The sequence below is a fragment of the Epinephelus fuscoguttatus genome, linkage group LG6, assembly GCF_011397635.1.
Source record: "Epinephelus fuscoguttatus linkage group LG6, E.fuscoguttatus.final_Chr_v1".
In the NCBI taxonomy this organism is placed as follows: Eukaryota; Metazoa; Chordata; class Actinopteri; order Perciformes; family Serranidae; genus Epinephelus; species Epinephelus fuscoguttatus.
Window position 1 is genome coordinate 21,457,549 of NC_064757.1, and position 27,551 is coordinate 21,485,099.

Here is a 27,551-nt window from a genome sequence, read left to right on the forward strand (position 1 = left end):
ACATGACTTTCAACATTCCCCTTGGGGGGGCAGTTTAGAGAGGAAGAAAAGGGGTTTGTGTGTGTGTGTGTGTGTGTGTGTGTGTGTGTGTGTGTGTGATGTTGTGATGCTGCAAGCTGTGGTGCAGCTCTCCCAGTCAAACAGCAGATGGCACTGAGGCACAGTTCTCAAGTTAACTCTTTGAGAGTGTGTGGGTGGGTTTGGGGGGGCAGTTGCAGTGTGCCACGACATAGAGATCAATTCAACCGAGGTTACGCCTACACCAGCCAATCAGAAGGCAAGATGAGGTAGTCCCTGCGTTGTCTCGAACTACAGGAGTGCCTGCGGTGCGTTGGAGCCTGATGCCTGCAAGGTAAAATTGGGGAGTTAGCTGCCCTTTTTTTGAGCAAAATCAGAATTGGGGCAGTGTAGTGTCTTGGTTTTAATGTGTGTGTGTGTGTGTGTGTGTGTGTGTGTGTGTGGTGTGTGGGAGGAAGGTGGGTAGAATGGGTGTGGGTGAGCTGGGGGTGTAAATTATCATATGGCTCTGTCTGTGAAGATTAGGCAGCTCCGTCTCTAGCTGGCCTCCTCTATGAGCCGAGCCAAGGTGTCTCTGAGCTCCGTCAGCTCAAAGATTTTGCCGTCCAGCAGCTCCAGCAGCGTCCGCAGGCTCTTTCTGAAATTCTCCTGCTCCTCCTGGTTCTCCTCCAGCCGCTGCTCGGCCCCCGCTAGCTGCTCCTCCAGCACCCGACTGCGCAGCTCCGTCTCCTGCAGGACGACACACAGTAATATTGGCAGGTTTGTGTCATTAGGAGGCAAATAATGACAGAGGACGTGCTGACGTGCCTTTTGTAACACTCACCTCAAGTTTCTGGGTAAGAGTGTCTTTCTGCTCCATCAGGTCATTCATGTTTTCCAATTCCTCTTTCAACTTCTCCATTTCCTGGAGGACATAAAAACACATTGAAATGCTGTCCCTTACAAATGCCAGGTGGGCTTCCCCCTATCATACACACATGCACACACACCTCTTCTTTATCCCTTAGCGTGTTCTCCAGTTCCTCTATGGTTTGGTTTAGTTCAGTCTTCTGGGATTTGATCACTGGGGTCTGGTTGCTCTGGCACTCGAGCTCGGTCACCTAAAAGGACAACATGGAGATCAACAGACAGAGATGGGCACAACAGAATCATGATCTTTCATGTCCAGCCTACCTCTTCTTTACTCTCCCTCATGCCAGCAATCATCTCTCCTCTGCTGTGTCTCCCATCCTCTCATCCTGACTTCACACCATCCCCTCCGAATGTTCCCCCACTATTTGATTTACTTTAATTAATCACACATGAAAACGAGCAAGCGTTCCTGTGCCCCATGCCTCACCCGTTTGTGTAGTCTCTCGGCCTCCTCCTGGTAGGCAGCCAGTTGTTGTTTCCACTGTTTGACGTTGGCTGTGGACTCCAGCAGAGCTGCCGTTAGCTTGGCATTGTTCCCCTTTAGCGCTTCCAGCTCAGCCTCCCAGTGTTTTGTCATGGCGGGGCTGCAGAACACAGGGACGTTCATACCGTCAGTTTACCACAGCAGCAACATAAGTCTATAGGTGCTCATGTTAGCATGCTATAGATGTAAGAGTGTGACGTCTAGATCAGAAAACTGCAAAACCAATTGGTGAATCTGACGGTTTAGTTTTTTCACCACACATCAGAACCATACATCCATCCATGGAGTGTGAGACATGTCAAACGACCCCCTCACCCCTCCTTCATAGGATCGAGACACTCCATCTATATAAGTCTCTTTCTAGTTGTTTTGCGTCTCTTTGTTGTCGCTTCAAGACATTTCACAGTTGCTTTGAGACTCTTGGTCATCATTTTGAGTCTTCGTGGTCATTTTACATCTCTTTGTCTTGATTTTGAGGCTCAACGTGGTTGTTTTGATTCTCTGTCGTCATTTTGCATCTCTTTGTTATTATTTCAAGGCTGTCCACAATCGTCTTTAGTCACTTTATGGTCTTTTTGAGTCTCTTTGTAGTTAATTTGCATCTCTTAGTCATCATTTTGAATCTATTTGTCATCATTTTAAGTCTTTGTGGTCATTTTACATCTCTTTGATGTAATTTTGAGGCTCAGAGCGGTCATTTTTAGTCTCTTTGTTATTGCTTTAAGTCTATTTGATGTTGTTTTAAGTCATTTTGTCGTCATTTTGAGTCTCTTTGTAGTTTCTTTGCATCTCTTTGTCATCGTTTTGAATGTCTTTGTGGTCATTTTTAGTCTCGTGATCATTTTGTGTCTCCTCATTGTTGTTTAAAAGTTCTCTGTGGTTGTTTTGAGCCTCTTTTTCACTGTTTTGAATCTCTTAATGATTGCTTTGAGTCGCTGTGGTCATTTTAAGTTCCTTTGTCATTGTTTTAAGTGTCTTCGTAGTCGTTTTGAGTCTCTTAGTTGTCCTTTGAGTTTCATATGGTCATTTTGCATCTCTTTGTCACCATTTTGCATCTACGTATTTGTCATTTTGAATTTTAGCTTTGTGTTGCTTTGTGGTTATTTTGAGTCTCTTTCCTGGATGTTTTCAGTGTCTTTGTGGTCATTTTGCATGTTTATTTGTCATTTTGCGTCCCTTAATGTGTCTCTTGTCTCTTGTGGCCGATTTGCTTCTTTTATGTGTCTTTTCAATTGATATTTTGCAGGTGATGCCAAGGCCCCCACAACCTCTTGGGCCCCTGTGACCCATTCAAAAACCCACACTTGCATCCCTCCATCCATCTTTGCGCATGCACTGAAAACTGACAAAGGCTGCAGCGGGCACTCAGTTTAGAGGTCTGCTCTTCCTGGCCTGTAGCTGTGAAAGCAGCTGTCTGCCACATGAGTTGTAATCTGAGATTATATCCTCAGACTGGCTGGAGCCTAATCTGGTCCAGCTACTCACAGAAGAGAAGATGAGATGAGAGATCAGGAAGAAGCAAACTGAATGTGATTGAACTGCGTGATGGAGAGGCTGGTGTGGGAGAAAAAGGCAGGTAGAAATAAAATACCTGGATAGGTTTAAGTAGTCAGCAGTTCAGGGTTGAAGTGTTATATCATATAAATGTTTAAACTCAACTTTCTGGAGGGAAAATGCTTCCGCTGTGCATCTCCCCTGTTACATATGAGCACTGCAGGCATTCATTTAAGATTTACATAATGCCCACTCCCTGTCTCTCACATAATGTCTGATTTAGGCGGGAGAATGTTTGAGAGACCTAAACGTTGTCGAGTACCGACATCGAGTCAAGTACCTTTGAAAAGGAGCTCCTACTCCCACATACTTCACAGTAATTCCTCACAGCGGTGGAAACACACGCACGGAAAAACACAAAAGGAAGCTTAGCTCGCTCAAGGAGTGATGAGGGTCTGTGTATGACCCATAACAATGTTGTTTTCAGTTTTGTTCCTCCCCCTCACTGACACACACACAAACACATATATACTGTATGCTCACACTGCAGCAGTACTCCACTATGCCATAACACCCACTCCGTGGAGTGTAAAAGAGAGAAAACCCAGATCTAATTCACGCAGGACTCCCACGGCGCCTTCAGTTCTTACACAACAGCCGCCCCCTGTGTGAGCGCAAGTGTGTCTGCCTGTGTGACGCATGGGAGGGAGACGACACTTCATCCTACACATGCACATATTAACTGACACACAACCACTCACACAGACACACATACACACACATACATACACACAGCGATGCTGTCACCAAGGCACACAAGCCCCGCCAATGTATAAACCCCACACACCAGCTCCGGAGAGCGGGAGAGCAGGCAAGACGTCAAGATGTGAAGATGGAGACAGACGGAGAGAGCAAGGGAGAGCGATGGAGGGAGAGAAAAGAGCGCGAGATGTTTTGACACTGGAGTTCGTCTTCATTAAGTGAGTCTGGCTAAAAGGTTTCAGGGGGGCACCTGGACACGATTCTGGCTGAGGACAGCAGAGCAGAGCTGAAGGTGTGTGAGACACACGGAAGGTAAGTTAGCTGCTGCTGTGTCAATGAACTGCTGACTGTAAAGATGTTATATGGATGTTTTATGAGCTAATGGTAAGTTGCTGGTCATTATGTAATTTTGTTTTGTAAGAGTAAACTGTGATGTTAAACTGAAGAGGGAATTATCTCCTGTTTGTATCACCTTGAATTTGAGGGACTTTTTGCAGTTTTTGAATACATTTATTAAAAATTGTAAAAAAAAAAACAAAAAAAAAAACCCAGACTGTAAAATTCTGTATCTGAAGATTGCATCAGTGTTAGAGAATTTATTTTAATCTGTTTTCATCAGTTTCATGTGAACAATATTCTGCCAACTTAAACAATGTGTCATGATGAGAGGCAGCACAGGACCAGATTTTTTGAGGTGTCAGGCTACTTTTTTCGTTGCATTTTATTTTGTTTTAATAAGTATAACATTTATTTATTTTCATTTTTTAAAATGGAATTCAGATTTTTTTTTCCTGGTTTTTTTGTGTTTTGTGTTTTTTTGGTTTGAACATAACCTGTACACACTGCCAGTACACCACAACTCTTGAATAAAACATCAGCACTCTGTTTTGTGTTTTACTACTTCACAATGTTAAGTATTATTCTCCTCCCTGGCTCAATAAACCTGCCAAACACAAAACACATACACCTGTATGACACTGAAGGTCTTTTGTTACAGCCCTCTCGTGTGTCTGCCGTGTCCTGACTGCGTTGTCAGGTAGGTTCTTCCTCCTCACAGAGCACTTCAAGAAGCAAGGAACCAGAGCAGTTGCCATGGCAGCACTGGAGGAATGGAGGCACTCGTGGCACCCTGACGTATGACATCGGCACTGTCTCAGTTCATACGAGCCTACCACAATCCCACCGACAGACGCCTACATCCTCCGGCACTACAAGACCATTCACACACAGCCAAGGCAGTCCCACCAAAAGGTCTTCCAATATTCAGAACACCATTCAAAACGACTCCACTGCAGACCTGCCAAACACGCCTACAGCCTGCGATATAAAAAACCCTCTCTCAGCCCGCATCTCATCCTCCCCTCTCTTCCTCTGCCCCATGCGCCCACACAAATCTGCCCACACAGCCCCGCTCAGCAGCAGCGTGGTGTGCATGTAATGGAGATAAGTCATCACCATCTAATTGTGGACACATGGAAGAGAGGCAAACTGAGACCATCATAGAGGTCTGGTGCAAAGAGACACCTGTGTGAGCAGGTGTGTTTCTCATGAAGTAATACACAACATGAGGAAGATAGGAGATATGTGATTGCTAGGGATGGGATGAACATGATTTAAAACACTTACAGTACATTCATTATGGTGAATTTCCATCGTAGGGATAATTCTGAATATTGTGTCCAACACCACCAACAATACGAGAGACTGTACAAAAAGAGGCTCCATATGCACCAACCTCAAGAAATGAAAAAGATCTCAATCTTGATCTTATCATTGGCATACTTCATATCAAAAGATATAATGCCAAATTCAAATTGTTGAAAAGCATGGCTTTTTCACTAAAAAAGATGCTCACTAAAAATCACTCTGCAATGCAATGAAAAAATGTGTTTCTTACCAAAAGAGATAAATGTAGGTAAGATAAATCTAAATGTGTGGGATAAATAAGAAGGAGAAGAAGAAGAAATCAATGCCAGAATGTTTTAGTGCCATTTTAAGAGTTTTTTTTTTTTTTAAACGCACTTTGATGATTATCGGGATAATATTGTTAACTGCAATTATTTTTGTGACATGAAATTTTCATATCGTCCCATGACTAGCGATAACAGTGTTTAAAATTGTGATAACAATATTACTTGGGTTAAATAAAGATATTGAAGTGTACTCTGTTCTGCCTTTCTGCTGCTTTCAGTGTACTGCTAAAATACAACACATTGCTTGTTGAATTTAAATAACTAAAATTTAATTATTTCCAGTATGCTTTTATTGAGGAAATTGAACAGTGAACCGAACACAAAAGGCACCAATAATAAAGAGGATGATAGTTACATTTTAAAGGTCCAGTGTGTGGATTTAGGGGGATGTACTGGCAGAAACTGAATATAATATAATAAGAATGTTTTCTTTGGTGTATAATCACCTGAAAATAAGAATCGTGTTTTCGTTACCTTGGATTGACTCATTTTTATCTACATAGGCAGCAGGTACTCATTTATGGAGGTCGCCGTGTTGCACTGGCATGTTTCTGCAGTAGCCCAGAACAGACAAACCAACCACTGGCTCAGATAGGGCCACTCGTGTTTATGCATCGGCCACCGTAGTTAGCAGCCCCTCAGCAACAAGAGCATTGGAAAAACAATGATTTTTTAACGTGAAACTGTTTTAGTCGGTGTTTTTACCACTTTTAATCACCTTGTCTGTCTGTTTTAGAGAGTTGCATGTTGACATTGCAATGATGATTTAAAAAATTAAGCAGCCCCACTATAAACTTTTTGAATCTTTCCTTATGGTTGTTAAATCAGCTATAAGCGTTTACACTGTTACACAAATTGAACGAAGATAGATTTTAACTGCAGTTTGAGGCACATGGAGCAGCTACTGTAAAAAGCGATAGACATGTGAGATGATGCACACGGAGGATATTAAACTGAAGAAGTATGAATCATAGAGAATGTGGATAGAAAAGGAGAGGGTTATGTGGTGGAAGATTTGGACGGTCCTAGCATCTACCCTCTCTGCATATGCCTCTGAGAGAATGCGAGACCAAGGTTTGCTTGTTACGTCCATGCTTGCCACCGTGAATGCTGAGAGTCGACCCGGTCTCCCACGCATGCAGCATTAATAGACACATCGGCAGCAAGGCTGCAGCAGGCAGTGGGTGTCCTCTCTACATTCTGCTCTCACTGCACACTCAGATCTGTGCAGCCTCGCAGAGTTCATGATGTAGCGGTTGGGATTTCTAAGCATTTGCACTTGAGCTTGTCACAGCTTTACAGACTTGAACACACTAATGAAAAACACCTCTACATGATCTTTAAATATCAAAAAAGAATGTTTCAAGCCTCCTCTCAGACACAAGCAAAAAAAGAATGATAATACATTAAGCGATTGATTGATATCTTTAATTAATAAGAGTCGCAGCCAGAGAAATAATGAAATGAGCGGCACAAGATTACAGAGGTTTTACAAATGAAAAGACCTGTGTGTACAGTCGACTAACAGGTGACAGTAGATAACAGCGACATTTCCTCTCCTGAGGTGAAAATAAAACACTCACTGAAATGATTTAAACTCATTGTCCATGCCCTCCTGTTCAGTTTATTAGTTGTAGTGAGTGTGTGAGCAGTTGCTGGTGGATGTTTAGGTATCAGTGACTCATGCACAGACTTTATACAATGCACCTCTCTGTCGCTCTCTCAGCTTCTGACACACACACACTTTCTCTCTCTCTCTCTCTCTCTCTCTCTCTCTCTCTCTCTCTGCGTCTGTCTGTCTTGCTCTTTCTCTGCCTCCCACTACCCACAGTATGTTATATAAGTCTTACATAAACGCTTCATCGACACCTTTTTGCTGATGAACCTCGCAGCCACACCTCCTCAGAGAGCCATCATACAAATCAAAAATATTTACATGGAACTTTGACCCCTTTATCTTACACAATCTACCAGTTTGACAATCACAAAAGATATGAATTCCAATATTCAGTCTGCAAACAGGACACAGAAACAGCAGGAATGTATACACAGTAACAGTAGTAGTGCTGCATGCACAGAGGTGACACCGTCACATACCCCGAAATGCATCAAACAACATAAAAGTCAAAAGATTTCATTTGAAAAGATATTATTGCATTGCAGTAGGAAAACAGATGAATATATAAATATATGTGTTTTGCATGCTCAGATTGGACAGAATAATAACTTGAATGATTCCTCATTCCTGAGAAACACTCGACATCTTTTGCTGGTCCATGTGAAGTGACAACGTGCAAGTAAGAACGTCACTGATGTAATTCATTTTACCAATATTCCTCCTGACTGGAGTGATGGCTGTTTTACCTCAGTGGTTAGCAGTTAGTAAACAGGCAGTGCACCAGGTTTTGTAAAGACGACCCTCCCTGTTGCTGACCTGCAATCAGGCTCTTAGATTTCGGGAAAGTTTGTGCCTGAACATTTGTTTTGTTTTGCGTAGTTATGATGTCGCTGTAGTCAGGACGTGTACTGACATCCCTATCAGAAAGAGCAGACCCGACAAGTCTTATACTGCTCCCTAGAGAGGAAAGACACGAGAGAGCAGCGGTGAATAGAGGGAGTTCACTACAATGCTGACATGCAACACATATAGCTGCACGCAGACGGAAAGGAAGACAAAGAGGAAGAGAGGTGTATACTTCTGTGCCTCTGACAAACAGAACAGAAAAAAAAAATCATAATAATCTTTTTAACATTGAACAAAAACATAAACACAATACTTTTGTTTTTGCTCCCATTTTTCATGGGTTCAAATAAAAGATCTGATATTTTTTCTATGCACACAAAGTTTTCTGTATATTTCCCTGCCATAAACTGTCTCCAGTGTCGTTCCTGTGAATATGGCAGTTCATTCAACCGTCACAGACCATGTGTAACCACACCAGCCCAGGGCCTCCGTCTGTTCATCTGAGACCATCCATCCGAACAGCGAAAGAAAAATTTTGTTTGCACAAGCAAAGCATTTCAACACCAACTTTCAGGAACCATCTCAGTGGCTGGTCTCAGATCATCTTGCAGGTGATAAAGCCAGCTGTGGAGGTCCTGGGCTGGCTCACTAGACCGGTTGGATGTACTGCCAAATTCAGGGCAGTGCAGTTGCATAGAGGCCCATGAGGGAGAGAGTGGGCCCTCCAGCAATGTGTTGGGTGGAGAATGGGCCCTTATGAGTGATTAAAAATATTGAATAATAATATATTTATAGGGTGGCACGGTGGTGGGGTGGTTAGCAGCCCCCCCGCGACCCTCAAGAGGATGAAGCGGTTAGAAGATGAATGAATGAATGAATATATTTATAATATATAAATATTCCTGTGTTCAACGAAGAACCCTCATTAAATTAAAACAGTGCCATTTGCTGTATCTGCTCTTAAAAAAGGCAAACCCATCTCCGTCATGATTATTTTTGTACAATAGTCAATAGCATCTATGACAAAATTATGCGTATTCCATAACTATTAATCAACAATTAAAACTGTTAACTAAATTAATGTTTTCATATTTTCTTTGGTATTTTTTGTTATGCACAGATATGAAATGATGATTGCTGGGTAGTATGTATGTTTGTATGTTTGTAAGTGTGTGATGTTATCCAATGTCAAGTGTCTGATCATGTGACGAGACAATATGTGCAGGATAGCGTGCACTGGGGCCCATCATAACTACTTCACGCCACCGGACATTGGAGATGTCTTATGTTACTGAAATGAACACTCACTTTACGGGCATCAGCTCTGGTGAACATTCCTGCAGTCAGCATGCCAATGACACGCTCCCTCAAAATGTGGGACACTGTTGCGTGATGTTGTGTGATAAAACTTCAGATTTTAGGGTGGCCTTTCATTCTGATCATCTAAAGACACAACTGTGTAGTAATAATGTTGTTTAATCAGCATTTTTATATGCGCCATCTGTCAGGTGGATGGATTATGGAGGCAAGTGCTCATTAACACAGATTCAAACAAATTTGGAAACAAAAATTGAGAGAACTGAGCATTTGTGTGCATAGAAAAAGCATAAGATCGTTTTATTTCAAGTCATGAAAAATGGGATTAAAAACAAAAGAATTGCATTTATATGTTTGTTCAGTTCAGTACTGTTTGTGTGTAATCTATGTGAAATGTGACTGTGACCGTAAGTGTATACGGTCAGACTGTCACATCCCTACTGTAGTAAACACATCACATTGTGGGGTTTACCTGTGTGCGAAGGCCAGTGCGTTCTGCGACGGCTCTGGACGGCTGTCTGAGTTGGGAGTCGTGTCACAGATGTCATCTGTGCCATTGATGTTTTCCATGGGGGGAGTCACCGGGGTCAAAGGCGACGAGAGCTCACCTCCTGGAGACTCCTGCATGTGACACAAAGTTGTTCAGCTGTTACTGCCAATTAGACATAAAAAAATCAATCAAACACGATTGTATTATTTTAATGATGATTAGAGAAGGCATGAAACAATTGTGAACTCATTACCCTATAACTGTAAATAATTTAAAAGTAGTGATTCAACCTATAGTGAGGTCACAAAAGCTTTTATGTCTGCTGTATTTTTAGTTCTTAATAGTGTCTGGTTGCTTTTTCCAGAGACACAGCCTCAGGCATACAGGAAATGGTGCGTCTAGCATTAGCAAAAACAGAAACAGTGATTTGTTTAGATTAAATAGAGAAGAACTGGGTATTGTTAGCATGAGCAAACACAGAGCACCACTATAGAGCTGCAACCATAGACTGTGTAGCCTGATATGACAGCTCCTCAGAAGTGAAGCCGAAACATCTTGATCGCCCCCTGGTGGCTGGCTGCAGTATAGGTCATAAAGTCTCCCCTCGATGTTAGCGGGTGGGACAAGGCCAAAACCAAAAAAATTAGACTACACATCAAAAAGGGTACAAAATAGGGGCTTGGCGTTTTGATTGACAGCTGAGTGCCAATCGATGGTGCTGGGTGGGAACTTAATACCACTAATATCGCTACTGCGCAGACTCTGGCTCCAAATGATGTCACTAGCACAAGATGTCGGCGGCTATATCTGGGATATTTTGGCTTCATTTTTGTACAGTGGAGGGAAGTGGAGACACGATTTACATCTTTATATGCAGTCACTGGTGGTGTCAAATCACAAGTCTCCACCCCACCTCCATCAGATCGTCATTCCTGACTAGACCACTCCAAACTCCACTCCACCCTTAATAATGATTTTGTCTAGTCATTTTATTAATTTTTATTGTATATTAAAGAATTATTTGATTTTATGATCTATGGATACATTGCTACTTATTATGTTTGTTTAACTGTGTCTCGTAAGGTGTCCTTGAGTGCTCTGAAAGGTGCCTATAAATAAAATGCATTATAATTATTACTGTTATTAACTATTTTCATTACTGATTATTTTTTATTTTTGTTTATTTATTTATTGTCACAATTAATTGATTCATTTTCAGCCTCTAAAATTTCAGCAGCAGAGCCCAAGGTGACGTCTTCAAATGTCAAAACTCAAAGATGATTCATTTACAATGATTAAAAGATTAAAAGATATTTGAGAAGCAGGAACCACAGAAGGTCCTTGATGAATGACTTAAACAATTAAAGTCCAGGTAAAGCAAAAATACTATGCTTTATTTATTACTCCATTTGTCAAGCCACAGAAAAATGTGTCACTAACCATCCAGCCAAATTTGAATTATCAACAAATCCATATGCAGGCCAATATAAAGTTTGGTTTCAAAATCCTGAAACAATAAGCAGTATTCTCTGCTCTGAAGGAAGGAAGCTGAAATGCTGAATGAGTTGCTGCATAGCAACAATCTCTCGCTAGCAGCTAAAATTACCACAAAGACTAAAGATAAAGATATGTTCGTGACAGCTACTTTGCTTGTGTTCATACGATAGCTGCATTTAACAGATGTTTATTCACATATTTATTAGACTGAATGAGCTCAGAGAGCTTGTAGAATGTAGCAAACTGGGCGCTCACACACAGGGGATAAACGACATGACACAGATGCCATGCACTCTAACTTTAGTTTTTATACAGTGGAGGGCGACACGCTGTCACTGTCGTCATGACCTTTCCTGCTTTTAAAGATTCCTTGTCCTGTCCTGTTAACAAACATTACAACAGGAAACACACTTGGACCGATGTAGAACATTTATGTTGTCAAATTTAAAAAGGTCTATAGGGAGTTGAGATGAGAAGTGACAGAAGTGTGTTAGTGCATTTTTAGGGTGGAGGTGGTGCTGTCTCTCTTGCTGTGGTGGTAAAAATGTGAGCATCTTAGCGAGCAGCTCCGCATGCCTATAGGCCATTAAATAGCTTACTATAGCACTGGGAAATTGCAGGATTACAGATTAATGCTTATCTTTATATCCCATACAACCACAGAATTATACGAGAGACAAATCATTTAGCTGCTGCTCGTACATAAAACAAAGCTATTAGGACTCAGGGGCCTGGGCACAATACAGGAGCACAATGACACTGCCTGTATGTCTCTAATGGACAAGAAGGAAGTGAGAGATAAGAGGAAGATTATGGCTGGCGTTACATTTTGTGCTCCACATTCATTAGTATACCATTTAATATCTGCTCGTGATGCTCCTCCACTGGGGTCTGGCCTACTGGGACCAGCATATAGCATTTACCTCTGTGTTTTCTCATTTTGTTTAGCGGCAAAATCCCTCCTTGTGTTATTTAGTTTATTTAGCGGAGAGAAAAGAGAGGATCTGGAGGTTAGAAAGAAACCAGCAGGCATGTGGGTGAAACAGTGACTTTCAGGAGCAAGGCAGAGTACAGCACTGCAGGCTCGTAGCAGGAAGGCTGCAGCCTTTCACTGTAACAGCAATCCCTCCAGTTTCACCTCTACAGTGTGTTGGTGGCCAGCGCACACGTAGCCTTCAACGCCTGATGAGAGCGAAGCTGTCCACTTGGCTTCATTAAAAAACATCCTCCCATGGGAAGCACACGGTACTGTAGCATTTTAGGCCATGTGGGCCTCAGCATTAATAGTACAAGTAATAGACCGCAGTACAGCGGGGGGCTGCTCCCCGAGCCTTCGTAATGAACAGACGAGGACATGAAGCCTGTTAACAGCCTTTAGATTAAAGAACAGATTTCTCAGGGGATGCTCCTCTGAAACAAGCTAATTTTCTCTAAGATGCAGTTACACATGCCCTAAAACACTCTATTATTAGATACCCCACACAAACAAATACCTAACATACAGGCTAATTATGCTCTCCAATTAACGGTGAATCCTCAGACAGCTTTGCTTTTTTATTTAATGTATAGGGTGGGTACACACATGGGAAATATACCATATTGGTGTATATCATATTGGAAAAGGCACTTCAACAGTGGAAGCCTTCTTTATGAGCCAAGTGCTAGACCCAAAAGCTATTGAACATGCTCCGAAAATGTGCGAAAAGGTAGCATGTACTCATATAGCAGTGGAAAGTAACTGAGCACATTTTGGAGTACTGCACTTAAGTACAGTTTTTAGACACTTTTCCTTGCTATTTATTTGACAGATACAAGTACTGGTTATTTTTTGGCTTCAGAGTTCATCTATAATCCGATTTCTGACCTTTTTGGCTTGTGAACCCTCAGAAAAAAGCAGTGTCTGGATGAGACCTATTTTCACGCTTCAATTTTGACATTTATGTGGTGGTACTTTTACTTAAGTAAAGGATCTAAATACTTCTTCCCCTACTGGCGTCAACATATTCACAACATTTTCTACTTAAGAAAGCATCTGATAGAAAATAGGTACAAAAATCTGTTTATTCTTGACTTTGCCTCTATGCCCCATCTGATAATTAATAAAACTAAATAACACCAAAGGGAAATCATTCTCTGGTTGACCTGTTCACCAGCTGTTCATTATACACAAGATGCCCATGACAGGAGGTCATGAGTAGGTTGACAAAATGTCAGGAACTGGGGGGGTTATTATAGTGCGTACTGATCGTACCTGAGAAGGAGACGTGGCCATCTCCATCTTCTCTTGACTCTTCTCTTTAGCGAGCCGTGCTGCTTCTTTATACTCCGCAAACTTCTCTGCAAACTGGACACAGAAGACAGCCATCAGTATGGACTGTAATTCATAAAATAATGTGCTTTAATCTGTTCAGTAAAGCCATATGTGTGCGCGCGCACACACACACACACACACACACACACACACACACACACACACACAGATCAGTGTGTAATAGGTCAGCCGTGAAGCCAGGGGAAGGATAGGGGGAAGCTGTTGCCAATAACGACCCACAGTTGAACTTAGAAAAGAAGGCCCTTTCCCATAATGCCTCAGCAGAAACATGAGCTAACTAGGTCACTGTTTGTAACCTCTCTATCACAGACATACACACACACACACACACACACACACACACACACTCACAGAGATACACACACATACAGAGAACAAAGTAGACTGTGCTATTGTGTTTTCCTCGCTGACTTTGTGCTTTAATCAGAAGCTGTCAGTGGCTGAAGTTGATCTCTGGGGTTATTTTAGTCGAAAGCAAAGATACATCCAGCAAGCAGCCTAAAGTGTAAGGTGAGCTCAGCTGAGGGGCTTTGAACAAATATAAACACCCTGGCTCATACATATATCTCCCAATGTCCCTTTAGGGCGTGGTTCATCACTAATACTTCTCCCACAGTGTTACAGAGTAATTTAGGATATACAGTACTGCAGAGGGCCGAGTGGAGAGCAAATCAAATTGACTACTCCGCTTGAGCCGGTCTTGTGTCTGCCATTAGTGGAGTTGCAATGAGTAACTCAATATCATTTCACTTCAGTGCAATATAATAGTTCTGATTCGGTGATCTAAATGCAGGAGTTCTCACTGTAAGTGTTTCCGGAGTGTTGGCGCTGCAGTTATCTGAGAGGTGAATCTGATTATTTCAACTTTAGACCACAGAAAATACTTCTAATTGGCTGGTAGGTGTGAAAACTGCATATTGATATGCCTCAGACACAGTTCCTGCTCACAGCGTAATTACTGCTGTGAATCAGTTAAACTGAAGATGCCCTACATTTGCCAGGAAGGTGGGAAAATGGGGGACTTTTTTTAAAAATTTTTTTTACTGTGTTTTGTTCTGTAAACTTCATACTGAACTACTGAACAGAATTTAAAATACAATTTAACTTTATATGTTACTGTGAGCTTTATTTATTTACAAATATCCCTTTTACGCCCAAATTAGCATGTATATGTGGGTTTTTAAACATGGACAAACCTATTAAAAATAGGCCATAGACTCCTTTCCTATTACCGGTGGACAAGAACTCTGCAGCAGATGAGCATGCCTCTCTGTTGTTGTTTTTTTTTTTTACTAGGGTCATGTTCAGTGTCACTGACAGGCTGAAAAACAGGTCAGTAAACAGTAGAAAGCAGCATGGAGGCCAGTGAAACTGTTATGGTGGTTGCTTCATTTTTGTATTTGTTGGTTATTCAGTTTCCATTTCAAACTCAGGGCCAACTAATTTGGAAAAATGTTTGAATGCTGCTTGGGTGGATGGTATTTTGTGATGGCGTGTCATTTCATCTCGCTCTTAAAAGGGGCAAAAATTAGCACGTCCACCTGGCTGTTGTATTTCCATCACTGCTGATTGTAGGTGTTCGTTTTTTGTGCAGTGGAAAAGGGGCTAAAGTCTCATTAAGATTTGCAGGAGAGACATGAGAACAAACTAGAGTATGTAGTATGTACAGTATAACAACACAACAAGACAATTCAGTGAGTAAGTTTGGGGCCTTGTGAGAAACAGATTTTCAACAAAGAAATGTTCTAAATGGACGCAGTAGAAGACATCCTGATTTTAGGTCCCTAATTTGACTCAATTTGCTCCAAAACCAAGTCAACCTGAGATGACCCTGGTGACATCATCAGCGTTATTCTGTTACACTTAAACGAGCTCCCTCCAGAGCCACAGAGAAAATTAGACAACTGTTTTCATGGGCCATACAGTACTTCTCATGAGGAATAAACAAGAGCTGCAATGATTCAATTAATTGTAATTTTGATAATTGAATAATGAGTTTGAACAATTTTTCAGGGAGAAAAAGTCCAAATCTTCAGATTCCAGCTTCCTAAATGTGAATATTTTCTGGGTTCTGGGACAAATCGAGACATTTGAGGACATCATTTCAGGCTTTGGGAAACACTGATTGACATTTTTCACCATTTTCTGATATTTTATAGAAAAACAACTAATCGATCAACCGTCCTAGAGTAAACTAAACTAAACCGAAGTAAACCAAAATGTAAAATTGGTGGAATGCCCCTTTAAACTCTGAAGCAGTAACCACTCCATCTTTGAGTTGAGAATTTTTTTCCAGCCTTATACACTTACTGTATGAAACATAAATGTACAAAGGAGGAAATGACTGGGGAAAAAGGAGAAATCATCTGACCTCACAACCTTCAGGTCTCAAGACAACACACACTATCTTGTATGAAACAAGAAATGTCTTCAGGACATCAGAGGACATGTTCATACTGCTCAGTTTGGTTGTAATGTGTGTGAGTGTGAGTGTGAGTGTGTGTGGGTAAGTGTTGTTCTGACAGTGGGGAGCTGTGAGCCTCCCCAGTTCACGACGGAGCTTAATCATACTGCAGAGGAGAGAAACCACCACCTTCTCTCTCTCACACACACAGGCGCGCACAAACACACACACACACACACACACATATACGTAACTTTCATAAACACAAAGACACACACTGGGAAAAAAAGCCTCATTAGGGCTCACTGTCAAGCAGATTGTACAGTTTGAAAGAATCTATAGCAACTAGAGTAAAAAAGAAAGTTAAAAATGCCATCCTCTCCTGGGGACTGGGGGAGGTTTATAGTAGGTATATTGTGTGTGTGTGTGTGTGTGTGTGTGTGTGTGTGTGTGTGTGTGTGTGTGTGTGTGTGCGCGTGTGGGAGTGGGTGGATGGAGGTGGTACCTTGGCTAGATGATGCTCAGTGGAGAATCCCAGGCCGTAGACGGTGTTGGCTCGACTGTCCGCCCACTGGCCAAACTTCTGTGAGGTCTTTGTGAACGTCATGTTGGGACTGATGGTGCTGTTGATTATTGCCTGCAGGACAGAGGCAACCCACTTAATACATATTAAATTAACTTTATTACTGCAGTGTATTTAATGCGTGCGTGTACAGGAGAGAGAGGGTCAGAGGAAACAGCAAAGAGAATTTAAACCCAAGTACGAGCTTTTTTGTACGCCTGAATGAAGGTTATTCACAAAACACAAATCAGGACGACAGATGAAAATATCTATTAAACATTATATTGTTTTTATGGGGAACACAATTTACACATTTAAAGCTCTACTTTATCTTTTGGTAACTGCCAGTATTATTGCCTCTATTGTGTGTCTCTTAAACTCTTTGAACAGAACTGCAGTAGCACCACAACACGATTAGCCAAATAATCAGATAATTGATTAATAGGAAATTTATTGTTGTCAGTTTTGATGATCAAATTCGCAGCTTCTCAACATGAGGAGTTGCTGCTTTTCTCTCTTTTATTCAATTGTAAATTAATAAATGATCAATTGAAAATTTGTAAATCTTTGGATGAACAATGTCTTTTTTTATTACCTTCGTTTGGTGTTTTTCTTTGCACACAAATTGACAATAATATTAAAGTGCTTCTGACTGACAGTGTCATGTTACAGCAGTGCAGTAGAAAAAACCCCAACATACAGCACATAGCACCTACGGGGAAAACACCAGCTGTCAGCTTGGTCATGTTTAACATATTACAGTAAACTTTAAAATCTCAACCTTCAAGTCAGAATACAAATAAACAAATACAATTAATGAGTAGATCAGATGAAATGGGATCATATTCTGGGATAATTGGGTAATTCATGATAATTTTTTCAGCATAAGTAAAGAAAGGCCCCCCACACCTTTGTAAATTTCTTGGAAGAGTCTGTAAACTATTGAAAATTTCTTTTAACCAGTGTAAGAAGGTGGTGTTGGTGATTTCCATCTTGTTACTATTATCATAATGTCTTCTCATGTTATTCTATGCAATTCTGGGTATTTTTTATATACATTTCTGACACTTCATAAATTAAGTGACTTATCAATTAATAAATTAATTTTTTTTAAAAAGTGATCAAAGCTACAGCTCTATACTTCATCTGAACAAATTTGACTGTCTGTCTATGTGTTTGTATGTGCGTGTGACAGACAGGGGAAGCCTGACAGAACAGTGTATAGTTTCCGGTCCTCAGCAGTACAAGCTCACACCCACCAGCACAATAAAATCTATGCTTGGAAAGCTAACAAAGGGCCGCTGAGTATGACTTTGAAAGGCTTCTGCCACCGATTCAGTGGTCCACTGTTAGTAAGACACAAACATGAGCATGCACACACATGGTTATGACTCGATTGCTTCACAAAGATAATTTGGGCTACCCAAGTTCATCGTTAGGCCCAAATTGGGCAGTGTAGATTATTTTGAGTTAATGCCACATACACAGACCTGCTGCCTTAAATACACTAAATCCACTGCCGGAAATAGTTCCCAGCAATGGCACAATTTAGTCCTGTTTGACTAGTGTTTCCAAAAAACGACAGTGCCCAGCTGTTTTATAAACTAATGAGCCTTTTTGATCATTAAAGTATATCATTTTTACTGGTTTATTATTAGTAGAAACCAATAGGCCTTGGCTTAGTGCAACACAAAAGGGTGTGAGAGTCAGAAAGAATTAAGAGATGGACCATTACATTTGTTTTTGTCTTTTCATTTGATTTGTAAACAATAGTCCCTTTTACATTGCCTCTTCAAGGCCATAACCTCACGCTATTATGCCACCTCATCATTTTTGTATAAAAGGTACAGTCGTGGAATCATTGTCTCGCTTGTGCTGGTGGTAGTAACAGCGCCGACATAACATCTGTGTAAAAAGGACAGCTGGCAGGACAGGATCATGGACTAGACGGGTGTGACTTTTGACAACGTGTTATGTGTGTTAGCAGTTAGCAGCTAACTCAAAGAAAAACAGTGGTTGAAAATATCTGCAAATTGAGAAAACAATGATATTCAAGAGCTCCTTGCCCTCCGAACACAGGACTAGATCAACCGCCACATAACAGGGACAGAAATTATGGTTATTGCCATGTTAATGCCATTGTTATTGATTATAAAGCACTGCCGGCGCATATGTTATATGTCACACTAGCGGCCAACACTGTTGTGTTACATGTCACGCTTGTCGCGCCTCTTTTGCTTCCACGATGCCAGCACTGGAGCAGCATGATGCCGCCCTTGTTTGGTTCTGCGTAAAATTTGGAAAGGCAGCATAAAGAAGGAACTTCATAGTGGCTTTATAAGGGGACTTCTGGGCTAATAAGAAATATATCTTTAAATTAACATGAGCTAAAATAGCAGACTGCCTCTAGATCTTATATAATTCACCCTCCCTTGTTAAATAACACTAATGGAGAACAAATTAATGGCTGATCAATTAGCAGTGTTGTGTAATGGTTGGCATTCTGGTTGGCATCAATACATAATGATGAGTCTGGGAGGGGGAGCAGTCAGTGAGTGAGTGTGTGTTACACAAGAGTTGAATTTAGCGATCAACTGTCTATTGAGCGCTGTGTGATATGAGATGGTTGCTCAATTGACCATCAGAAGTGGTTCACACACACAGTTGGTGATCACTGAATGCAAACTCTGTGACCTTGCTCTTCTCCCATTGGTCCTTCACGTTTTGTCCAATCTTCTCGATCACCTGGCTTCACACTTTTCTGTCTTTTCTGCTCTCGTTATTTCTTCTACCACCCATTCTTCTCAATCTGTCATCTGTTTCTCTCATTTAACTCCCCCCCCCTCCTCTCTGCATAACTGGCAGGGGGAGCGTGCATGTGCATATGACTGGTCCGTCGCTATAAAGAACTCTCATCTGCTTTCACAGAATTCTACCTTGAGCACAGCTTGCCCAACAGAAATAACCCTCCCAGATCTCTGACAAGAGTAATCTCAGACATAAGACACATAAATACAGTAGTTGCATGCTTACACACGATGAAACATGAGCCATCAGTCCTGGGACGGGCTGCAATGCTGAGCTCTTTTAAGATGTGTCTGCACATTAGATTCCAGCGCGGAGCTCATTAACATCATTAACACTCAGTAGATCACGGTGCCACTAAAATCCCCTGGAAGGCTGTTTGACATCTTTATATAAACATGCGGAAATTATAAATAACACCATGGATACAGGAAAGGGAGGTAGGACGAAATCTGTGTTTGACAAAGTGTGAAAGACTGCTCACCTTGGTGCCATCCAGGCTGATGATGCGGTAGACATTGCGCGTACTGTCATAGAAGTAGGAGACAGTGACGGCATGCTTGCTGGTGGGCAGCCAGTTCTTCTTGGTGTTGGGGTCAATCTGGAAGACGTGGGCCCTCGTGCTGTAGATGGGCTGCTCCCTGAAGGGGACAAAGAAGAAGTGGTGAACCTCTTTGTGCCGCAACACCAACGTCTCACCAAACCCACGGCCAGCCCCGCAACTTCTGTTGCCCACGGGGGAGTCAGATCGCCCTTGCAACCGAATTACCAGCTCGCCATCCTCCATAGTTACACCACAGAAAGAAAGTCTGTCAAAGGACTACTACATACATTCATTGTCTTGTGGATAACACGCTAACTGAGCCGTCAAACTATGGCAGAGGCCCTGCAAACACCTTGAGCCTACACTTCCTCTCATACATTATCTCCCTACTTGTGAACTCATACACTAAATGCATGCAGCTATTCAACACAAACTCTCTCTGTCTTTCAATCTGTGTAAGCCAGCGCTGTCTCTCCCTGCTCTGATATGGAAATGCCTGCAGCACCGAGCGAGGGTCACACAGGGGAGCATAGAAGGGGAAAGGAGAGGGTTTAAGGCTAAATATAGACAGTAGGCCACGGTTAACTACCGAAGACACACCCCACAGAGCTGCAGTTTCCACACAGACACACGTAATGCATGTGCATATATAAACATGCACACACTTTGACAGAAGTGTTGGAATTAAAATCTGTATTTATATCTGAGTGTGTGTGCGTGGATTTGTGCCTGTGTAGCTTAGATCAGTAGATGATCAAAACTCCATGACGGGCTTGGTGTAAGATGATTTAATTCCTTATTGACCCCTGTGTGACACTCAAACTAGAGTGAGGATTCACCCTTATAAATGTTGGGGATTATATAAGAAGCACCTTTGTTTTTTTGACCATCCATTCACCCGTCACTCATGCACTACCGTCACCCTTTGTCCATTTATCCCTCACTCCTCGGTTTGCTCTGACCATGCCCTCATATATTCCAGCGTTGTTGGGGCTTCTTGGGTAATATCTACAGTCAGTACACACACACACTCAAAGCGTAGGGTGCAGAGGGAGATATTCTGGGCTGGCAGTGCTGGCAGAGCAGGAGATAGAGAAGTGCTTACACTGCACTGAGGGGGTGATGGGGGACATCAAAGGCTTGCTGTATAAATGAATATTAAAATTCAGCAGCAGCACCCCTCCTGTGTGTGATTAGCCAAGACTGGGAAAGAAAGAAAAACATGGAGACAGGGAGAGAGAGGGAAGTTAGACAGGAAGAGAAAGAGAATGATGGGGAATGTGGAGAGTATAGGAAGTCAGAGAGTGAATCTGGGATGATTAATGCCGCTTCACAAAGCTGCTTGTGGAGTGCTGTGTGCAAATTATCATAATCATCGACAGCAGTGTAAGTGGCGGAACTGTGAGTCATTTCAACTCTCTCCCAGCACACATCACACAGCCACGGCCTGTCCGTATGATCCGCGCAATAGCCGCTTGGCAACTGGCATCATTTTTCATTGCATAATTTGATGGAGCTGTGGCAAATTCTGTGCTTCTTGTTGCTTGATTGTGCTCGTACCAAACACATCAGCGTTCTTGTGCTTTGATTTTTTTTACACAAACGCCTGAGCCAAAGAGTTTTGTTCCAAAATGACACCCACCAGTTGTCAAAAAAAAGCAATACTTACTCCTACAACCAAACTTTAAAAAGACAGCACAATAAATGATGGAATGCGATTCAAGTTGAGTTCTGCTTTCTCACAAAATATATCTGACAATAATTTCTATGTACATTTTCAATCCTCAAATGCAGGCGTATCCATAACACAAAAGGCTTGGAGTGCATCATACATGTTATTGTCTGCAGTAATGCTGGTCTAAGCCAATAGGCTGTCTGAGTTACCAGTTATGGGATTGCATGGAGGTCAGTTCAGAACGCGTTGATCCTCTTGCACTCTAGCCATGAACTCAAGCAGTAACATGCAGGCTGCATACTGCTACACAGATTTAGCAACAGAGACACAACGAAAGCAGCAGGGAAGGCCTTAAGATGCTGTCTATCTTCCATCAGTGCATGAAAGAAGCGCATACAAGAGTGTAAATGTCAAAACAAAAGCTGCTCTATGAGATGGTCAGAGGAGAAGGAAGAGGAAAAGGGAAGCAAGGGAGTAAGCGGGTAAGTGAGTGGGGTAATTTCGGTGGGATGCGAATGAGTGGTAAAGGATAAAGTGTGGAGGCGGAAGGAAGAACACAGAGGAGGAAGAGGAGGAGGTGTTTAGCATGCAGAGTGTACTGCGTGACACAAGGGCAGGTGATGGAACGTGAATGTTAAAACAGGGAGAGAGAAGGCAGGCAGAAAGGCAGAGGGAGGGAGAGTGATGAAGTGAGAGAAGAAGGGAGGGATGAGAAGAATGTGGAGGAGGTGATGAATGTAGGAGAAGATAGAGCGCTGAGAAGACGATGAAGGAAGTGGGAAGCTCTGAAATGCTACACAGTGTGGTATGAAGTTGCGTTAACTATGGCTGTAAAATACGAACTCTCGGGAACTCAATTAGCATGGGAAAGTGTCAAATAGCTACATGAGTAAGTTTCACTGACTTCCGTGGGAGGATGATGATGATGATACTGATGATGATGGATGGTGTAAGAGCTATATCAAGTAAAGCAATATGCAGATTTATCGTATGTTGTGTTAAAGTATAATTCATATACATTTTATACATCTTTTTCTCTTATCTGAAATACTGTGTTCTGGGCACAAGCTGTGTTAAAGAAGTGGACGTAGCTGCTGTGACATCACCCATTGGTTTGTAGACCCATTTGATTTTGAAGCCTCGAAATTGGCATTTTGGTAACCACCATCTGTTTTGTTTTTTTTTGGGTTTTTTTTGGTTTGTTTTTTTGGAGCCAGAAGTGACGATATTTGGAGGGGGAGCCTTTTGTTCATTTTTAGTTTAGGTTCCAGCTGATGCCGGATGGTGCTATTTGTTGTGCAATATGAAATAAATGTAGGTTAGCGCTATTTAAGCTTTAACCAGCAATTCATCAGGAATCGATATGGCAGACCACACAATATCAGCTCGATAAGAGAAACAGATCATGTAATCAGTACTGATAAATTTCTATCACGTCCCAACCCTAATGAGAGGGCGGAGCTGTGGGAGAGCGAGAGTAGAGGGTAACACCACCATGGTACTGATTTATAAATCAAGATAACCATGTCTTAAGGCATAACCTGCTTTATCACCTATTTTACTTTGAATAGGACCATAATTGACTGAATGAACACTGTGCTGTATTGAAGAAGAAGATGTAAAACTAGTGATTGAGACCATAAACTCGCTAGAAAAATGTTTACTGAGGTAACTAGAAAAGCACTCGGAGAGCGCAGACCTCCGCCAAGGAGCTCAGATTTCCCGCCATTTTATTATTTTATCCACTTCGCTTCAACCGATCACCACCAAAATTTTATCATCATTTTATCATCTATTTCCCATTATCAACCTTTCCTGAAAATTTCATCAAAATTCGTTCAGAACTTTTTGAGTTATTTTGCAGACAAACAAACAGACAGACAAAAAGACCAACACCAGCGAAAACATAACCTCCTTGGCGGAGATAATAAATCAAGTCTTTTTACAACCAGTAGAGTCGCCCCCTGCAGGCCATTAGAAAGAATGCATATATAAGGCACTTCCACATAGCTTCAGTCTCCAGACCTGAAGATAACCCATTGGTTGTAGGAAACTGAGTATTGGATTATTGTTGTTGCTAATGCTAATGTTGTTGTAGCAACATGTTGCTGCCTTTAAGATGCTTCTTGTTATAGCCAATGGCTCTTTGGTGGAGTTAATCAGTCTGTGTTGCAGGACCAAAAGAATGAATGGATTTTGAAATATTTTATTTTTCACAGAAATTTTCTAAAATATAGATACCAGCTTCTCAATATGTGTAGTGCTCAAAATTACAAAAAATGATTTAACTGACTTAACACAGGCTCTGAGTAAACTGTGGTAAATTTTGGCAAACAGAAAAGAGTGCCACTACAGTGGATTAATAGAGAGACAGGTTGGCTGCTCTGGGGTATGTTGTGAATTAAAGGATCAGTAACATATTGTCTGACTTACATCTCTTTAGTGGCATCTTGCCATAACAGTTTTGATTTCATTTGCCCAGGTTTTGACATTTTTCTGTCTCCAGGCCTGTGCAATGGAGGTGAATGAAAAATACATCTAAAAACATATCACCAGTGACATCTTTTGACAGAAACGTCTCTGTTAGTCTTGATAATCCAAATGTGAACAGTTTCCATTTAAAACAATTTCCTACCAAAGAAATAGTCACATGAAAAGTGTTCACTGTGATGTTTATGGGTTTTTTGGACCATCATTTAAAATTGAAAAATTGTGTAGAAGATGTAAACTGTGATATGAAACAGAAGGTTCCTGTATACCACTGTTTGGGTTTGGGTTTTTTTTTGCAATCAGGGTGAACCAACCCTTTAAAATATGTTGAGCTATGAAACACATTTCAGCACTACACCTGTTAACATAGGTACAGATTGACAAACAACACTGTAGCAATGCCCAAAGGGCGTTTCAAGTGAACACACATGCGCACACACACACACACACACACACACACACACACACACACACACACGCACACACACATCTGCAGTTCCAGGAGTAGCAACAGGTGCTGCCTACAGCGCCTCTTGCGCTTCAGGGGTTTGATGCACAGATGTGAACACTCAGTCTTCGAGTCACAGTGTGTAACAAAACAGCTTATAGACACACACATACACACACACACACACACACACACACATCATTTTATACCACAAAAGGCTGCATTTTATTTTCTACTTCAGTGTGTCCCCTTTAACTATGCAGCTGCCCTTCTTTCTGCAAACACTGACAGTGAAACAGAAGCATAATGAAACGGTCCATCTCAGGAGATCTCACTTTCCCTTCAACACCTGCACCTCTGCGCTGCCTCCTTCCAGAAGTTGCCCTTGTTTCTGGAGTTTTTCATTAATTCAACAGAGCAGGGCTTGCAGGCAAGTAGATCTTATTTAAGGTAGAGAGCGGTCATTAATGAGAGAGCTCCCCGTTGCTCTACCCACTGGAAGCGGCTTGGATGACCTGAGATGTGCCTGTGAACACACACTCACACTGTCTCTCTCCCTCACACACCCACACAAACAAGCACTGACAAAGACATGGAGAAAAACTGAGTCCGTCTGTGCATTAATTGTATTTGCCCAAGGAAGTGAGAGCGCACCAGAGAGAGTGTTGATAGGCATCTTCAGTTCTTGTCCAGCATTAATGTTCTCCTCTGTGCCATTACCATTAGAGCTGTAAGTGGCTTGGTATTCAGCCACGAGGCCGGAAGTGAAATATGACTCTATCTGTCTGTGCCATTAGTGCTAGACAGGCCGCCAGACAACAGATCTGCACCTATGTACGCTTCCATCTCATCCACACCTGCACAAGTTCAGACTTAAATGCACGCTGGGTATGTATGCAGCAGAGTGCTTTGAATCACAGTTTACAATTTATTCCATTGTGGATCAATTGAGTCATTGAGTCAGTTGCATAACAGTAACTTAGTCACCAGTATGGCAGAGCCCAGTGGAGAGCTGAAGCTGAGTGGGAGACTGCTGAATGATGTGCTGCCCACGCTGTAGGAGGGCAGAGTGGGTGCCTGGGAAGACTCCAGTGTATTGTAAATAGTTAATGCAGGAGTTTTGGCTGATGCCTTGAAATCGCACCATGCCTGTGCCATATTGTTAACCTCCTGCTGTGCAATTAATCACAATGAACTGCAGGAGACAGCTGTTAATGAACGACAGGCTTGGTGGGGGGAAATGGACCACTGAGCTCAGGGTTAGGGGACATGCAAATGAGCAGCGCTGCGCACTAGGCGCTTATTTCACTGATGGGTGCCTGTTGTTGAGGATGTGTAAGGTAGCGGCCACTGTGCTGCCATAGAGACAGGAAGCCACTTACTGTCACTGGAGCCTTGTGCAGCATTGTAGCTACTGACATTCCCCTGCTTCTGACATTACACAGCTCCCAAACCTTCACTGGACAAGATGTACAGCACATCTGAGAATATCAGAGAAGAAATGCTGTTGCCTTATTTTAGAATTACATAACTGTCTATAATGTAGGTGGGGAGTAAACAGCGGAGCAGAGAGGCTAGAAAAAACAGCATCTGTATTCATTGTCTCATTGTTCTAGTGCAATAATAGGGAATTAAAGCCTTGCTTCATGTTGGGGAGAGCACCCAAAATCCTTACACACTGGGAGTCATCAGCAGATTAACCCACTATTCTGATCCTAAAAGTTTGATGATGGGGCCACTTCTGCATCAGCATCTGTGTGCCAGCATGTAGGGCCTGAAGCATATTCCTATTTCACCAAACAGAGCATATTCAAGGGAGAAAAATAACTTGCTTTTTTATGTGTCTCAAAATGTGTTGCTTCAGTGTGCAGCACATCAAGGCCATCAGAAGATCACACTCACCCACACATGTCAGACAGCCTACCTGAGCTATCCATCCATCCACCGTCAAGTTTATCAAACGTCATGTAAGACATGGACATATATTTTCACGCATACACCCGGGTCATTATTGCGTTATGCGTGGATGTGGTTTCCATGGAAAGGAAGTTCATCCCCTGTGAAGCAGCCGCAGCTGATATGAATACAGATAGGAGGGAAAGGAAGCTGTCACCCTGTGGGATAATAATCACACTTACCCCATTGTTAAGGTTGACATGGAAGCCGAACCCTGATGAACGATTCCTCCTCACTGCCAATAAAAAAAAAACACACGTATCTCTCGGACTGGCTGCTGCTGCGTATGAAGGTCTTCTCTCTCTACACGACAGCCTTCAATGTATCACCGTCGGTGCGTCTGCAGGAATTTGATGACAACTGGTCCATTCCCGTCCGCTCGTGTCACCGCGTGAAATCACACATACATGTCGTTCTGCACATGGCACGCAAATCAGAGCTGCTTCTCCTGCTTTGGCGGTGAGGGTTTGGTGATGATGGAGCAGCAGAAGCAGCAGCACCGCTGTGGGAGATTCAGCGCAGAGTCCAATGGAGATCCGACAGGCGCCCTGCTGGTGTCGTGTAAATTAGAGATCCTCGCTGGAAGGGTGGAGAAGCCCTGCTGCCTGGACTGGGAAAGACAACCCTCATTTAGCCTCTAGATAACGCACAGCATCACACTGTCCACCCGCGTCTCTCTCTCTCTCCCTCCCTCTCTCTCCCTCTGTGTCTCATTACCATAGGCTCACAGGCTACACCCCCACTCTCCCGCCCAGACTACAGCTATTCCACACACTCCGTATAAAGCCCACAGTGCATCTCTATAATAAAGCCGATTTCTGACTACACATGCATCATCATTAATGCCTTTTTTCCACGGATTCACATGCTCTCCTGATCACTGCTGGTATGTTATCACTCATTTGCATAGATTAAAAAATCATC

General features: G+C 42.2%; 1 protein-coding gene across 2 annotated transcripts; it reads right to left on the reverse strand.

Annotated features, from left to right (window-relative positions):
* Positions 1–425: 425 nt before the first annotated feature.
* Positions 426–27,551, reverse strand: homer1b (homer scaffold protein 1b). 2 transcript variants are annotated; one of them, XM_049578446.1, is made up of 9 exons: positions 26,810–27,551; positions 19,999–20,155; positions 16,653–16,784; positions 13,663–13,755; positions 9,897–10,045; positions 1,358–1,514; positions 1,008–1,118; positions 842–922; positions 426–747 (listed from the first exon to the last, which is right to left on the reverse strand). In XM_049578446.1, the coding sequence occupies exons 1-9, from the start codon at positions 26,827–26,829 to the stop codon at positions 556–558; spliced, it is 1,092 nt and encodes a 363-aa protein (XP_049434403.1). In that variant the 5' UTR covers positions 26,830–27,551; the 3' UTR covers positions 426–555. The 2 variants fall into 2 exon arrangements, with proteins under 2 accessions (XP_049434403.1, XP_049434402.1); XM_049578445.1 differs by lacking the exon at positions 26,810–27,551 and having other exon boundaries at positions 19,999–20,560.

Coding starts and splice junctions, on each gene's coding strand:
- homer1b (XM_049578445.1), bottom strand. CDS start 20,301: ATGGAGGATGGCGAGCTGGTAATTCGGTTGCAAGGGCGATCTGACTCC. Junction 13,756..16,652: donor CTGAGCATCATCTAGCCAAG/GTACCACCTCCA, acceptor TTCTGTGTCCAG/TTTGCAGAGAAGTTTGCGGA. Junction 10,046..13,662: donor TGGCCACGTCTCCTTCTCAG/GTACGATCAGTA, acceptor TGTCACATGCAG/GAGTCTCCAGGAGGTGAGCT.